This window comes from Cnephaeus nilssonii, assembly GCF_951640355.1.
Source record: "Cnephaeus nilssonii genome assembly, chromosome: X".
Classification (NCBI taxonomy): Eukaryota; Metazoa; Chordata; class Mammalia; order Chiroptera; family Vespertilionidae; genus Cnephaeus; species Cnephaeus nilssonii.
Window position 1 is genome coordinate 7516383 of NC_137071.1, and position 14407 is coordinate 7530789.

Consider the following 14407-nt stretch of genomic DNA (forward strand, 5'->3'; position numbering starts at 1 on the left):
ATTTTTTTCTTGATATTTAAAAAAAGTGTTTATGTGAAGGGATGGGCTTTGGAGCTACCTACTCCATTATTTTCTCTACCATTACCCCAAAACTCTCATTCTCAGGTAGGACACTAAGGACATACCTTAGGAAAAAGAGTAAACTAGAAATAGACTAGGCATTGAAGCAAAGTTTTGAATCCTCTAATTCCTGAGATTGAAATATCATCTTAGACAGCTAGTACTCCTAGCCACATGGCAAAAGAAAATTTAAATCCTCTCTGCAAGAAAATAGGCCTCAAATTATTTCTCCAAGTTTTCATATACCATGTCTAGAGCTTAATACAAATATTAACTAGGGACTGGAGGATACAAGATTCATGAAAGAAAACTGAGAATTTAGAATTCTTTTGTAGGGAAAGTCCTTAGTAGTGTGCTAGTTCTTGGATAGACAGGAAAGATGGGTCTCTCCCTCTAATCAGCATCCAGGGGTCCTTCTCTTTCCTCCTAATTCTTGCATTACTTCAAATACTGATTCCTGTCTTTGGACAAAATTAGTAATGAAAATTCTCCAAATTTAAATCATAGGTTTTTGGGGTCTGGGATAGAAAACAATTTTATTATTTTAGTAGCCAGGAAAATGGAAATTTCAGGATACCATGAGTCATGATGGTTCCAAAGGGTTCCATATGTCCTGAATGCCATACCCAAAGCAGTAACTGAACAATATGTAGATATGACCCCTCTCTCAGCCTTCAGTAATGTAAATGAGTGCTGTCTAATAGAAATTTAATGTGAGTCACATAAATATTTTAAAATTTTCTAGTAGTCCCATTAAAAAGGTAAAAAGATACAGGAGAAATTAATTTTAATAATATATTTTATATAATCCAGCATATATAATTATTTTAATATGTTAAAAGTTTTTAATGAAACATTTAACTTTTTTTTCATACTAAGTCTTTGAAATCTGGTATGTATTTTGTGTCTATAGCATATCTCAATTTCAACTAGCCCCATTTCAAATGGTCAGTAGCCCCATGGGACTAGTGGCTACTATATTAGGACTGCCAATAGTCCTGACCCATAAAATGGTGTTAACATCTGTTAAATTTTTATTGGCTGTATTACTTTTTGGCTTATGTATTTGGAATATTTTATAATTAAAAAAAGGGAGAACAACACTCTGGATTTAAAACAAACAGAAATCCCAGAGGAGAAAACAGAGTAAATCTGTCCAAAACAATGATGTCATCAAGAATTGAATTGGAGGAGAGCAATGGAATGAATGGTCAAAATAGGAGATAATCCAAATGGTTTATTTGGGGTTTGTATATGTTTTATACTTAGACTTTTACAATATAAATATGCTTGCTGTTCTGTAAACTCACACAATCTGTGTAGCAACAATTGAGCCACACATGGGACATCTGGCTTCCTTTTGAGATCTCTCAGAACCCAGCACCTAGTTTCCATCCTAGGTGGCAGGATGTTCCAGACAAATGCAAAGCAGCCCCTCTTCATCAGTCTCTCTCTACTTCTCATTCTCATTCTCTCTCCTTACCCTCCTTTTTATTTATTTATTTGCACACTTCCTTAGGGCAAAGGAGTCTCCTATTTTTCCCATCACTTCTCTTGGAATTTACTGACCAAGAATAATCAGAAATGTTCTGTAAATGGGTGATGTCAATTAAGAGCAGGGGAGTATAAATGTCCTAGGCACCATTCATTCATTCATTTATTCAATTTACAAATCTCTAGTGAGGGATTATTATATGCCAGATGCTGTGCTGGAATCATCTATTTGAGACTAATTTAGAGATGGTCCTGAAATACAGCTACCTGAAATGTGTTCATATGCTCCACCTTTATAGCTTTCTACTCAGTCATGCCTTTCTTCCTAGTTCATCATATCTTTTTCTTCTCTTTTGCCCTCACAGGTACTCCATGCCTATTATGTTTTAGAGATACTATTCGAAACTAAGGAAGCCATGAAGCAAATGCCAAATTTTACTCATATAAGAACCTGTCCCACCAAAGAGATAACAATCTGTGGTAAGTTTTAGAGCAGAGTTGCCAAATTAATATTTTGGAGCCTCTTGGTTCCACGTCATTTGCCTAACTTGAAAACTGCATAAATTGGACTGTGTTAAGGGAAATGTGTTAATATAGAGTTATCTATCATGATAATACTGTTCCCCATCTTGTCTTTGTTTTGCATACCAGCTGGCAGGAATTAATTATGTGAGAAATTAAAGAACCCACAGCTTTTTATAAAGGCAGCATTTTAATACAGAAACCACCCATGGGTGGAATAAGCGTTCTTTGCCCTCTGTCTAGCTCTCATTATCTTTGTTCCATGTTGCTTTTCCCAGGTGGGGCTCTGCATGCCACTTATGCTGGGAAGAGAAAAGCCAAAGGCAGGGTGGAGATTAAAGTCTTCTCTGCTTTTGGCTGCTGTTTTAGATTTTTCCAACTGGTCTCTGCAGATTTTAGAAGAGTGGGAATGTCCCAGAAATCTGTTCCTTGTTCTTCTAAATAACAAGATTGAGATTGTGTTATCCTATAGGCCAGCCTGGCAGGATATTGCTTCAAGAAACAGTACACATTGAAATTCAACACAGTTGGTGCTCTCAGCATGCTTGCAACTGTCTGAGAATGGAGTGCGTGGAAGGAACAGCAACTCCCTTAACTTCTAATTAAGCCTTTAGGTTACAAAACAGTGATTGTTATTTTCCAAATCAATTTTTAGCCCGTGTTTTTTTTTTACTCTGGCAGGTAGAAGTGGATTTGACAATCTAATTAAACCATTTCCATTTCTAGCATCTGATAGTGGTGACAGGGACTTGATGTAGCAGCACATACTTCATGACATGCCTTGACTCAGGTTTTTGAAGAGTCTTCAATGGTTTAATTCCAACCTTATCAGGCCACCACATCTCTGCCAAGCAGATGAGGCATTTCAGCAGTGGGGGCCTTTTATTCAAGGCTTCACCGACTCTTACTTTTCATGGAAACAAAGGATTTGGAGTTATGAGACATAGGAAGCCATGCCTATCCATGAAGCCAAGGCTAGATTTGCTCTCAGAGTGTATATAATAGGCCAAACAGAGAGTGGGGGTTTTCAGTATACCTCCAGGTGCCATTGTGACTTATCTTTGGATAAAAGGATCTGGAGGAAGACATGAATTAATTAGAGGGCATGGAATCCTGGAATCACACAGTGTAAGAAATGAGAGATTCTTACAGAGACCATCTGTCTATCATGCCAAGCTTACTCACCTGGTTAGTGACAGGGTCAGGATTAAAATCAGGCCCTCTAGTTAGAGCAGTGATTCTCAACCTTTTTAATGCCGCGACCCTTTAATACAGTTCCTCATGTTGTGGTGACCCCCAACCATAAAATTGTTTTCGTTGCTACTTCATAACTGTAATTTTGCTACTGTTAATGAATCGTAATGTAAATATTTGTGTTTTCCGATGGTGTTAGGCTCTACAGAAGCGGTTCTCAACCTGAGAACCGCTAGCAGGGTTGCCTAAGACCATCGGAAAATGTAATGTAAATACAGATATTTATATTACGATTCATAACAGTAGCAAAATTACAGTTATGAAGTAGCAACGAAAACAATTTTATGGTTGGGGGTCACCACAACATGAGGAACTGTATTAAAGGGTCGCGGCATTAGGAAGGTTGAGAACCACTGAGGTAGAGCCAGCTCCATATCTGCTATCCTAACTCCACATCATGTACTGCTCTGATTGATGTTTCATTTTCCATTGTGAGACAAAGATTAGGGAATATAGATTGATGGGACAGTTCCGTTCATTTAATGATCCCTGCATCTTGGGCATTTATTTCTAGGCTTTTCCCACATCGCACCATTGGTAAAACGAAAAGCCAAGGTCAGGAGGTTCCCATAGCATGGGAATTATTTTATATTTTTAATAGTCCCATTGAACTTAGAAAAATTGGTCATTATTTTTAAAAAGTTTAAAATTAGGTTCATATTTTCAAAAACATCTTCTGTTTAAGATAGTATTAGGGGAGGGAAAGAAATTGTGATGAAATTTTACCATTATCTTAATCTCCAGATGTATATTTTATATGCACATCTAAACATGCTACAATGGTTCTCAACATGCATGAAATATAGGAGTGCTTTATGCTCACTTCTGCAGCACATATACTAAAATTGGCATGATACAGAGAAGATTAGCATGGCCCCTGTGCAAGGATGACACACATACAAGAAATACAGTCTACAGTTGTGTTATAAATCATAACCAGTTCTACACTCATATTTTTGTTTGCAGTGGAAATACCTTTCTGTAGCTATCTTTCCATGATATGGCTTTTATTGTTTGCTGTCCACGTAGAAGTTAAAAATGTTTTTATAGTCTTTTAATATGCTAAAATCAATTCATTTTTAGCACGAGAGCTTCAAAAGTTCTGTCTACCCAAATCTTTGAAAGATGAGTCACCCTGAAGCCAATTAGGAAAATAAAATAAGTAAAAAATATATTTAACTGATAAGTGAAAAGTCCTTCTATTTTTATTTTTTAGATTTAGAGTGAGACCACATGAAAGCATGAGATTTAAGTATACAATAGTATTAATATGCTCTTAATGTTAATATTACAGTCATTTTATGAATAAGTGCTGTGATAAGTATTTTATCATTCCCATTATAATTGGAGTATTTTGTTGTATATATTTGTTTGAATTTGGTTGTGGGTTTTTAAACAAATTGAGGAAATTTTTTCCAAATTAAATTCTCTTTGGTAATTAAGTTGGATACATGGAGTAAATATTTATGATCAGAGCTTATGAAAGATAAATATTTACCTAGAAATAATTATCCAAGTAGGCCTTTTAAATATTCATATTTTCACTCTTGTTTTTAAATTAATGGCTTCATATATTCATGTAGTTTCCCTTAGTTGGCTGAGTTTTATAAAGCAATGCTTTCCTTTTAATTTTTTATAACTGTCTCATCAAAAGAATGTGAGCCATCTACTCATACTTTTAAAGTTTCTAATGCAACTACCTGAACATATTCTTTAAAACATGGCTTTAAGAAGCTACGTATTTAGCAATTAAATATATATATTGAGTTCCTGCTGTACACTGGGTATAGGGGAAACATATGGGTGTTTATTGCCAAGATAGATACTATTGCTCCTTTAGAGATTATATTACAGAATAATCAATGAGGGCTTTAGTTTTGAAATGAGATAAAATTGGGTTTGAATTCCAGCTCTGATACTTGGTAGTTGGGTAACTCTGAGCCTCATTTGTAAAATGAGAATAATGAAAATAATATCCATCTGATAGAGTGGTTATAGGATTGAACAAGATATTTAATGTAAACCTGTAGTACAGTGCTTGGCACAGAGTAAGGTAAGCACTGCGTAAATGACAGGAGTGAATAGATAATTGCAATATTGGATGCTGTCCTCTATAGAAAGGGGACAAAGTTTCCATAGCACCCTGGAATTAATATCATCACAGGGTAAAACCCAATGCCCCGAGAATGGTTGGACTATATTAGCAATATTTCAGTTTGTAAAATTCTGTAACAAAATGGGCATTTTCTTGTTTCCTACTGAAGAGTGATTTTTCATTTGTCCTCCAGGTGACTTACATGGAAAATTAGAGGATCTCCTTTTGATCTTCACCAAGGTAAATGATTATTTTGCTAAATATTTGCATTTTTGTTGGGGGCAATCCTAGGGCAGATAATATTTGTTTTAATAGGGATGTGTACAAATACAGATGTAATATAGCAGCTTTTATGCAAGAAGCTGAAAGATTTGTAGAGGGATATCCTTTGGGTTTTTCTTACACATATTTCATAAAAAAATTTTAAAAATTTAATTTGGATCTTTGTTCAATGTTATTGTTATCTGTATAGCCCTTGGGATTTGTACCTGATTGTATTTGGGGTCTTCATTACATTGTAGATGTCTAGATGGCACAGGATGGGGAGGGGAGCAGTCTGTTTTATTTTATTTTGTTCAGAAGTGAGCATATCACATACCAGTCTTCTCTTCCAATGCATACTAATTATGTCTGAAAGGAGTCCCCCACAGTAAGTTCCACATTGCTCTCTTCTCTACCCGATTCACCATTGCTGGGCTCATTGCTCTTCCAATGCCATGGCTCCTCTTCATTTGTTGGGTTTTGATGGTGGGAGTCCACACAGAGGACACAGAGCAGCTTGGTCTGCATGGGATTTCTCTGCATCTCTTGGATTGGAGTCAGTTCTCTCTCTGACTCAGCTGTTGTCAACTGAATGTTTGCTTCTGGGATGACTGCATGTAGAAAACTGACCCTGAGGTGACCTCTGCCTTCACAGTGGTATCTCTTTATCTGTCTTTGATTAATGTGTCATCCCCACACGTAGCATGTTGAATAATTGGGCACAGCATAGGTGTCTCAGATGGACTGAAAGAAAATATATTCTCATTATTATGGTGGCCAATCAGTTCTACTCTTTGGAGACTGTGAGAGCTTAAGTCACATAACATCATAAACCTTAATTTTTCTTTTGGCTACAATGTTCTTGAGCTTCCACCTCATAAGAGATATTTTTTTATGAATAAAATAACAAATATTCAAAAGCATTTTTAAGTACTAAGTTATTATAGAAATGAAAGGTTTGCATGTCATCTGTTCAGAATGGAAGCTTGGAAGGAAAAGGAGCGGACCAAACCAGGAGTGGATGAATGGAGCTGGCACTTAGGAGGTGATTCCATTAAGACTGCATGAGACCTAAGCAAGGATCTAGCATGATAGCCAGAGAGTGGGGCCAGAGGAAATGGGAGGCTGCCCAGGTAGTGGGTTGGTGTCAGGAAGTCCAGCCAAAGGTTTGCTGGTAGGAAGCGAGGGTGCTGGTAAAAGAGCAGTCTAGAAATCAGCCCCAGCATCCAAGCTGGGCAGGGAAGGAAGAGAAGCTAGGATGGGCCAATCAACTGGGAGAAATGGGAGGATTTGATGGATTGGCATGTTCTCTGAGGTCAGGGAGCAGACTAACGGGTTAGGGCCTTAAGGCAGTGGTTGGCAAACTCATTAGTCAACAGAGTGGCAAACCGCGGCTCTCGAGCCACAGTTTGCTAACCACTGCCTTAGGGAACAGAATGGATGAGAAGTTGCAAGGGGCGTAATCCTAGGGGATGAATGGGTCCAAAGTGAGGTCCAGAAAGTGGGTAGTTGAAGTGAGTAAAAGAGAATAGAGGCCATGAAGAGGTCAAGCATGTGGAAAGCAGGCGTATTAAGTGAGTTTGTGACAGGACTAAGAGATGGGGAGCAGGGGAAGGAAGTGTAGTCACAGGTCATGGGCCTTGAAGGAAGAGTAGAAGCTTTTACCTGATGCTGGCAACATAAAAAGCTGGGTTGGTGTTTTAGTGGCTCTGAGGAGTAAGTAGACCCTCCCCCAGTCCTGACCCTGAGGTATCCGTCCTGTGGAAGAATAGATCCTTTCCTCCGGGAGGGCTGCAGGAGCCAGGAGTACAGCAGTGTCTTTAAGACAGGCCCAGCTTTCCAGAGCGAAGTCTTTGTGAATGAGTTGAAGGCAGAAGGGAGTTGATTTACTATGAAATGGGGATTCTACTTTCCAAACCAGAAAGCTGTGATAGAGATAGAAATGATAGAATGGTGAGAGGACACCAAGGAATTGCACAGTTTGGGGAATGGCATTTGTGGAACTCTATATAGCACCATATAAATGTTCAGAAGTTCAGGCCTGCTTTTGTTGACAATTACAATGTGAGGAAGGAGGAGGGGCAGAGGTGTGTGTGGAATAACCACAAAAGAAAATCTGGTAATTATTGCTCTGGAGGTTTTGGGAAATACATAAAAGGGAAAATAGTTGAGTAAATTAAATGGGGAAAGTGACTTTCAAGGCATTTAGAAAAGAAAATTTCTCTAGAGGTAGTTGAAGATATCAGGGAAAGGCTTCTGGAGTAGACTTGAGAAAAGAGAGAATTCCAACATATTGCTTTAATTCCAGGGGTAAACTATATGGAACATATAAAACTGGAAGGAGCTAATGTAAAGATCGAACAGGAGGAGGTGGGTGTTAAGAAGTACTATAAAAAGAACTAAAGGTGAAAATATAGCTTCCACATGAGAGCAAGAAATATTTTGAGAGTTAATCAATGAGAGTGTTCAGGAAGTAGAGATTGAGAGTCCAGTGATGAAAGAGTGGGCACTATTATTGGGATGGATTTGGGTAGAGGGAGGTGAGAGGCTTGTTTGGAAAGCAGAAGTCTGCAAGAGCCATGAATTAGAATTTTACAGGCTTTATTGAGAAACAGGTAAAATGCATCTTAGACATGGAAAAAACAACATGCACCAGAATCTTGAAATTGCCTGATTTAAAAGAGGAAATTGAGGGAAGAGGCCTTGATGACAGCAAGGTTCCACTTTAAGAAATTGAAAAGAGGGTGTAGTTAATGGTGTCTGGGAAGGGAGAATGACCTGGTGTGCTTATGACGATGGCGAGTCTCTTAGCTTCCGGGCAATGAGTGTCCTAAGTTAAGGGCTGAGAAAGAAAAGGGCAGGACAGAGATGTCTCAGAAAACTATGCTATTTGATCATCTCTAACTTGTAAAAGTCAGTGTTTTGCCTTTTTCTTTCTCATTTTTTAATCTGAAGTTTAAATGAGGAATGATGATAGATGGCAGAGTGTAGGCTATAGTGCTTTCTAAAATCATGAATACAAACTGTTCTGAAAACAGTGTTTATACATGAATACAAATGTCAGTGATAGCTGTACCCCGAGGTCAAACTCCCATCTACTTATCACTTCCACAGAAACCCAGAATTAAGTAAAAAGTGTCTCTGAGCTCTTGAAATTCTTGTCCAATGCACCTTACTCACAGGAGAGGTCCTAGGCCCTTACTCAAAGACCAGTGAACGTATATCAGTAAAACCTTATGTGACACATTTTTCTGCAAGTTTGCCAGTCTGGCTTCCCCACCCCCCAACAGATTAGAGAGTGGGAGGGGAAAGGTGAAAGTGAGATTCAGTGACAGTGAAGAAAAGTAAAGCTGTTCCTAACATTAAGAGGAGATCTAGAACTCTAAAAATGAGGCGGGCATTGAAGTAGTAATCTTCAGGGATCGGGGGCTGTGTGTATAGATTGGGAAGAGTGTTCTGTAGTTCTCAGAGGGCCTAAGGGCATGCTTAGTTTGATGTGTCTGCATGGTCAATAAGGTTTCAAGTTCTACAGTGTGTACTTTGTTAGGGAGTAAAGAAACAAATGCACATTTTAAAAATTCCCAGCCAAAGTGGTTCAAGTAATTTTAAAATGTAGTCTAGCTTTTAAAGGAGTACACTTCAGTGATCTGGAAAATTCATTTCAGCAATGCTTACAATATGAGTAAGTATCATTATTGGGCCTTAGCGAACATTAAAAAAAAGAAAGATTCATTGAGATAAGAGTAATGGGCCAGGAAAGTAGATGAGGAGGGAAGGAAGAACATCTTAAAATGAGGAAAAAGGTGGGGAGGGGTGGATTTCTCTTTTGGCATCAAATACAAAGGTCGCCTGTGAAGGGATTACAACAGGTGCTACAACCTAAGCAATCACTTGATTGCTTCGGGAAATGGTAGAGTTTCTTTGATGGTGGCTGATTCTCACTGTGATAATGCATCCACAGCATGTTCAATCCTCATTACTGGTAATGCCCTGCATGTAGGGCTTTCCTCTGGTTCATTCATAGGAGCACGCAGGATTGAACTGCCTCACTGTAAGCCATGGGCTAGCTGTCTTCTGTTTAGGAGAAGCTAGAGACCATGCTTTAACTAATCCTTATTTAATTTAACATTATCAACCTATCTTAATTTTATTTATAAAAATTATTTTTAGTTTATTCAAGTTCCGATTGAACTTGAATGATAGGGAATAGTTTGGCAAACTACATCCTGTTGGAGATTCTTGGAGCTATAAATGACCAGGCTTATATTATGCTCCCATTAAATGATTCTTCTCTATCAACCCAAAGTAGAAACCAGGAAAACCTCAGGCTTTGACATCAGGAAAAATTTTATTTTCTGTTGGTGTTTTGCTAGAAAATTTCTTCTTCGTCAGTTCCTTTATACAGTATTAGAGGCCCAGTGCTGTGCACCAGTGGGGTCCCTCGGCCTGGCCTGCGGGGATCAGGCTGAAACTGGCTCTCTGACACCCCCCCAAGGGGTCCCGGATTGCAAGAGGGCGGTTCTCAGGTGACACCCGCCCCCTGGAATCGGGCTCCCTTCTCTCTGGTTCCAGGTGTGTCACCTGAGAACCGCTGCTGTCAATTGACCACAGCTCAGCAGTTCCTGCATTGAGCATCTGCCCCCTGGTGGTCAGTGCGCATCATAGCTACTGACTGGTTGGCCAGCTGGTCGCTTAGGCTTTTATCTATATAAATAGGATCAGTAGGCTGCAGGACTGGGGACTGCCCAAGGCCAAGCAAGGGCATAGCCTGAGAGCAAGTGTTATAATATAGGGTTCCCCTGAGATGCCTCACCACATTACTTAAAAAAAAAATTATATATATAATACACATACACACACACACACACACACATACACACACACACACTTATTTCAGAGAGGAAGGGAGAGAGAAAAAGAGAAACATCAATGATGAGAATCATTGATCAGCTGCCTCCTGCATGCCCCCTACTGGGGATTGACCCCAAAACCCAGGTATGTGCCCTGATCAGGAATCAAAATGTGTTCATAGATAGACACTCAACCAGTGATCCACACCAGCCAAGTCATATTACTCTTTTCATTCAAGTGGTTGGTTTAGTTTAAGACTTCTATTGTTATCCAAACATATGTTAAATTGAATCTGTCTACTAATTTATTTATTCAATAAACTTCTATCTGGTCCCTACAGTGTTCAAGGTACCATATAAACTATGGAATGATACATAGATGATTATGAAGTTCATTTATTTTATGTATATGTATTAAACGTCTATTATGAATGAGGTATTCTGCTAAAGGTTGGTGATACAGTGTGACTGAAACACAGTTTTTAGTTCCAAAGACATCACAGTTTAGTGAAGGAAGGTCAACTAATAAAACAACAGGACAATTCAGGGTGGGGTGAGTTATAATTGGGATAAGCATGAGACTCCAAGGGAGCACATTGGAGGGGCAACTAACCTCATGGGAGACTTCCTAGAGGAGGTGACATTTAAGACAATCAAATAATTTTAGTAATTGCCAAAATAATGAAGGAAAGTTTTGGAGGATTGGAAAGGATTTTATTCATATACTAGTGGCCCAGTGCACGGATTCATGCACATTGAAAGGAAATTAATTAGAAGAAATATTTTAATATTTGCCCTTTCTCTATAATAGAAGTGTCAGAGATGAAAGAAAATTAGTAAAATGTATATGAAAATAATATATAAATATATATAACAACAATAAAGACATTTAAAAACATGATATAAAAACAAAAGCATGATATAAAAACAACATGGATAAAAACAATGACTCATAAATTGATTAAACTTATTTTAATATCTCCCTACATACCAGATTAACAGTAAAAATACTCTTAATGCATTTTGTCGATGACGCCGGCTTCTTTTGGCTTCAGAGGTACATTGTGCCAATAGTTGGTCTTCAGACATATTCTGTTGACAATGCTGCTTTCTTTCAGCTTCAGAATGTCAACAAAAACAACCAAATTCACGATTGACAATGACAGATCAAAACACACACGTGCGATTGGTGCCAGTGAGAGCTTTATATGTATTGCGCATGCGTGAGTCAACGTTTATTTTTAAATTGCCAGTGTGCATCATATGTACCAGTTGGTGGGATGGACAGACGGATGGACGGTCGGTCACTTAGCCTTTTATATATTAGGACTAGAGGCCTGATGCACAAAATTTGTGCAAGAGTAGGCCTTCCTTCCCCCAGTTGCCGGCACCAGCTTCCCTCTGGCACCTGGGACCTGGGCTTCTCTCTGGCTGCTGGCAGGCACCTAGGACCCGGGCTTTCCTCTGGCTGCTGGCAGGCACCTGGGACCTGGGCTTCCCTTGCAGAGAGAAGCCCTGCCCACCCACTGCAACCCACCAGTCGGTGGCCTGGGACTCCCTCTGTGGGGCGATCATGGGGTGATGCCTGGGCCCCCGACCACATAGCAACCACCTTGCCTGGCCTAGCACCAGTGGGTGTCGTAGCGTTGTCATCTGGAAGGTCATCCGGAAGGTCATTCAGTCTAATTAGCATATTATGCTTTTATTATTATAGACTACTGGCCTGGTGCATGAAATTTGTGCACGGGGCGGGGGTCCCTCTGCCCAGCCTGAATCCTCTCCAATTGGACATCCTTCTCCTTCTTGCAATCTGGGACCGCTGGCATCTAACTGCTCACCTGCCTGCCTGCCTGATCGCCCCTAACCTCTCTGCCTGCCTGCCTGATCACCCCTAACTGCCTCTGCCTGCCCGCCTGATTGCCCTTAACTGCCCTCCTTTGCTGACCTGATCTTGCCCCCAACTGCCCTCCCCTGCTGGCCTGATCTCACCCCCAATGGCCCTCCCCTGCTGGCCTAGTTGCTCCCAACTGCCCTCCCCTGCCAGCCTGATCTTGCCCCCAACTGCCCTCCCCTGTTGTCCTGATCTCGCCCCAAACTTCCCTCCCCTGCCGGTTTGATTGCCCCTAACAGCCTCTGCCTTGGCCCCCACACCATCCATGGCTTTGTCTGGAAGGAAGTCAGACATCCGGAAAATGGCCGGTTGACCCAGCCTAATTAGCACATTACCCTTTTATTAGTATAGATAGATTATATAGGATAGGATTGCTTAAATGGTGGGGAAGCCTTTTTCAGCAGGAGGAGATGCTCTTGGCAGATAAAAATACATAATTCCTGTATATGGACTGATAAGCTAGCCATATGCACTATACTGCCAAACCAGTCATTAAAAAATTGAACCACTTTCTTACACCTTACACTGAATAGCTGTTGCCCTTAAAACCTCTCCTCAGCCCCCACCCTAGGTTCTGCCTTTGCAGTTCACCCAGATTAGGTTCTGATTGGTCGGTTTCTATGCCAGTCAGCGTCAAAAGCTCCGCCTCCTAGGCAGCCATTCTCCACCCAGATTTGGTTCTGATTGGTCGGTTTCTATGCCAGTCAGCATCAAAAGTTCTGCCTCCTAGGCAGCCATTGGCTCCTCACACTTCACACAGATTTGGTTCTGATTGGTCGGTTTCTATGACAGTCAGTGTCTTTGGGCCTATCAACGGGCCTGTTCAGAGAGGCGAGGCTGATCAGCAGCCCCAGTGGAGGCCCCAGAGAAAGAGAGGTGTGACTGCTGGCCAAGCCGGAGCGAAAGAGAGAGGCAAGTGCTGATGAACAGCTGCCATGGAGGCTATGGATCAGACCCTGCCTCTCTCTCCCTGAGCCTCTCTCTGGGCCTGATTTGCAGCCCCCTTGGTAGTCAGTGCTGGGCCGGGGTGTCCACAGCAGCAGTCAGTGTTGGGTCGCAATGGCAACCCAGCACTGACTTCTGGTCAGTTGAGCCTTCGGTTGTTTTGGATGTTATGGACCCTGGGTTTTTATATATTAGGATACTTTTTGTGATGCTTTGCAATAAATGATGAGATTCACACTAATGATTGTTTGTTTTAAGATCTTGGTTTCTTTAATATTTGGTTGTCCTGCTGGTTTGGCTCAGTGGATAGAGCGTCAGCCCATGGACTGAAAGGTCCTGGGTTCAATTCCAATCAAGGGCACATACCTCGGTGGCAGGCTCGATTGGGGTGTTTGTGGGAGGCAACCAATCGATGTGTCTCTCTCCCATCGATGTTTCTCTCTGTTTCTCTCCCTCCCTCCCATTCTCTCTAAAAATCAATGGAAAAATATCCTTGGGTGAGGATTAACAATAACAAAAACAAAACAAAACAATATTTGGTTGTCCTTAAAAATTATACCATTTAGCACCTTTTCACTAAGGCAGACATTTTTAGGTCATAATCCTATCTGGGTTTGAAAAGAATTTTTTCCTCGGAGCACCACACTGTTACCCATGACAGGCCTGTGTTGAAAGGCATCTCGACTTTATATGGCTCCAATATCATCAAGTGAACCAGTTTACATAGAATTGGTTAGGTCATATTTTTAGATTTTATTTTCTGAACAAGTTAATTTAAATCAGCCACTTTTGCTTAATTAGAGTGACCAATATGAAATACTTCATTCAGAGCCTTAGTTAGCCTTGCTAGCATTGCAAGACATTTTTCCTCACTGGAAACAAAGCTTGAAATTTTAGATCAAGTATTGGCAAATTATTTTGTTAAATTCATGCTGTGAATGGAGACCTCCTGAAGCTGAAAAAGAGATGCACATGGACAGAGAAGCTAATTAACTCTTAACCCTGTGGGTGTTATACTGATGCTGTCCATTGGAA

At 40.3% G+C, this 14407-nt stretch overlaps 1 protein-coding gene across 2 annotated transcripts in view; it reads left to right on the forward strand.

Annotated features, from left to right (window-relative positions):
- The window catches only part of PPEF1 (protein phosphatase with EF-hand domain 1), a 132386-nt gene that overhangs the window by 80663 nt on the left and 37316 nt on the right, over nucleotides 1-14407 (forward strand). For both annotated transcript variants that reach the window (XM_079764511.1, XM_079764512.1), the window contains exons 12-13: nucleotides 1920-2034; nucleotides 5619-5665. In XM_079764511.1, coding sequence (XP_079620637.1) covers nucleotides 1920-2034; nucleotides 5619-5665 — 162 coding nt within the window. The remainder of the gene's footprint in view (nucleotides 1-1919; nucleotides 2035-5618; nucleotides 5666-14407) is intronic.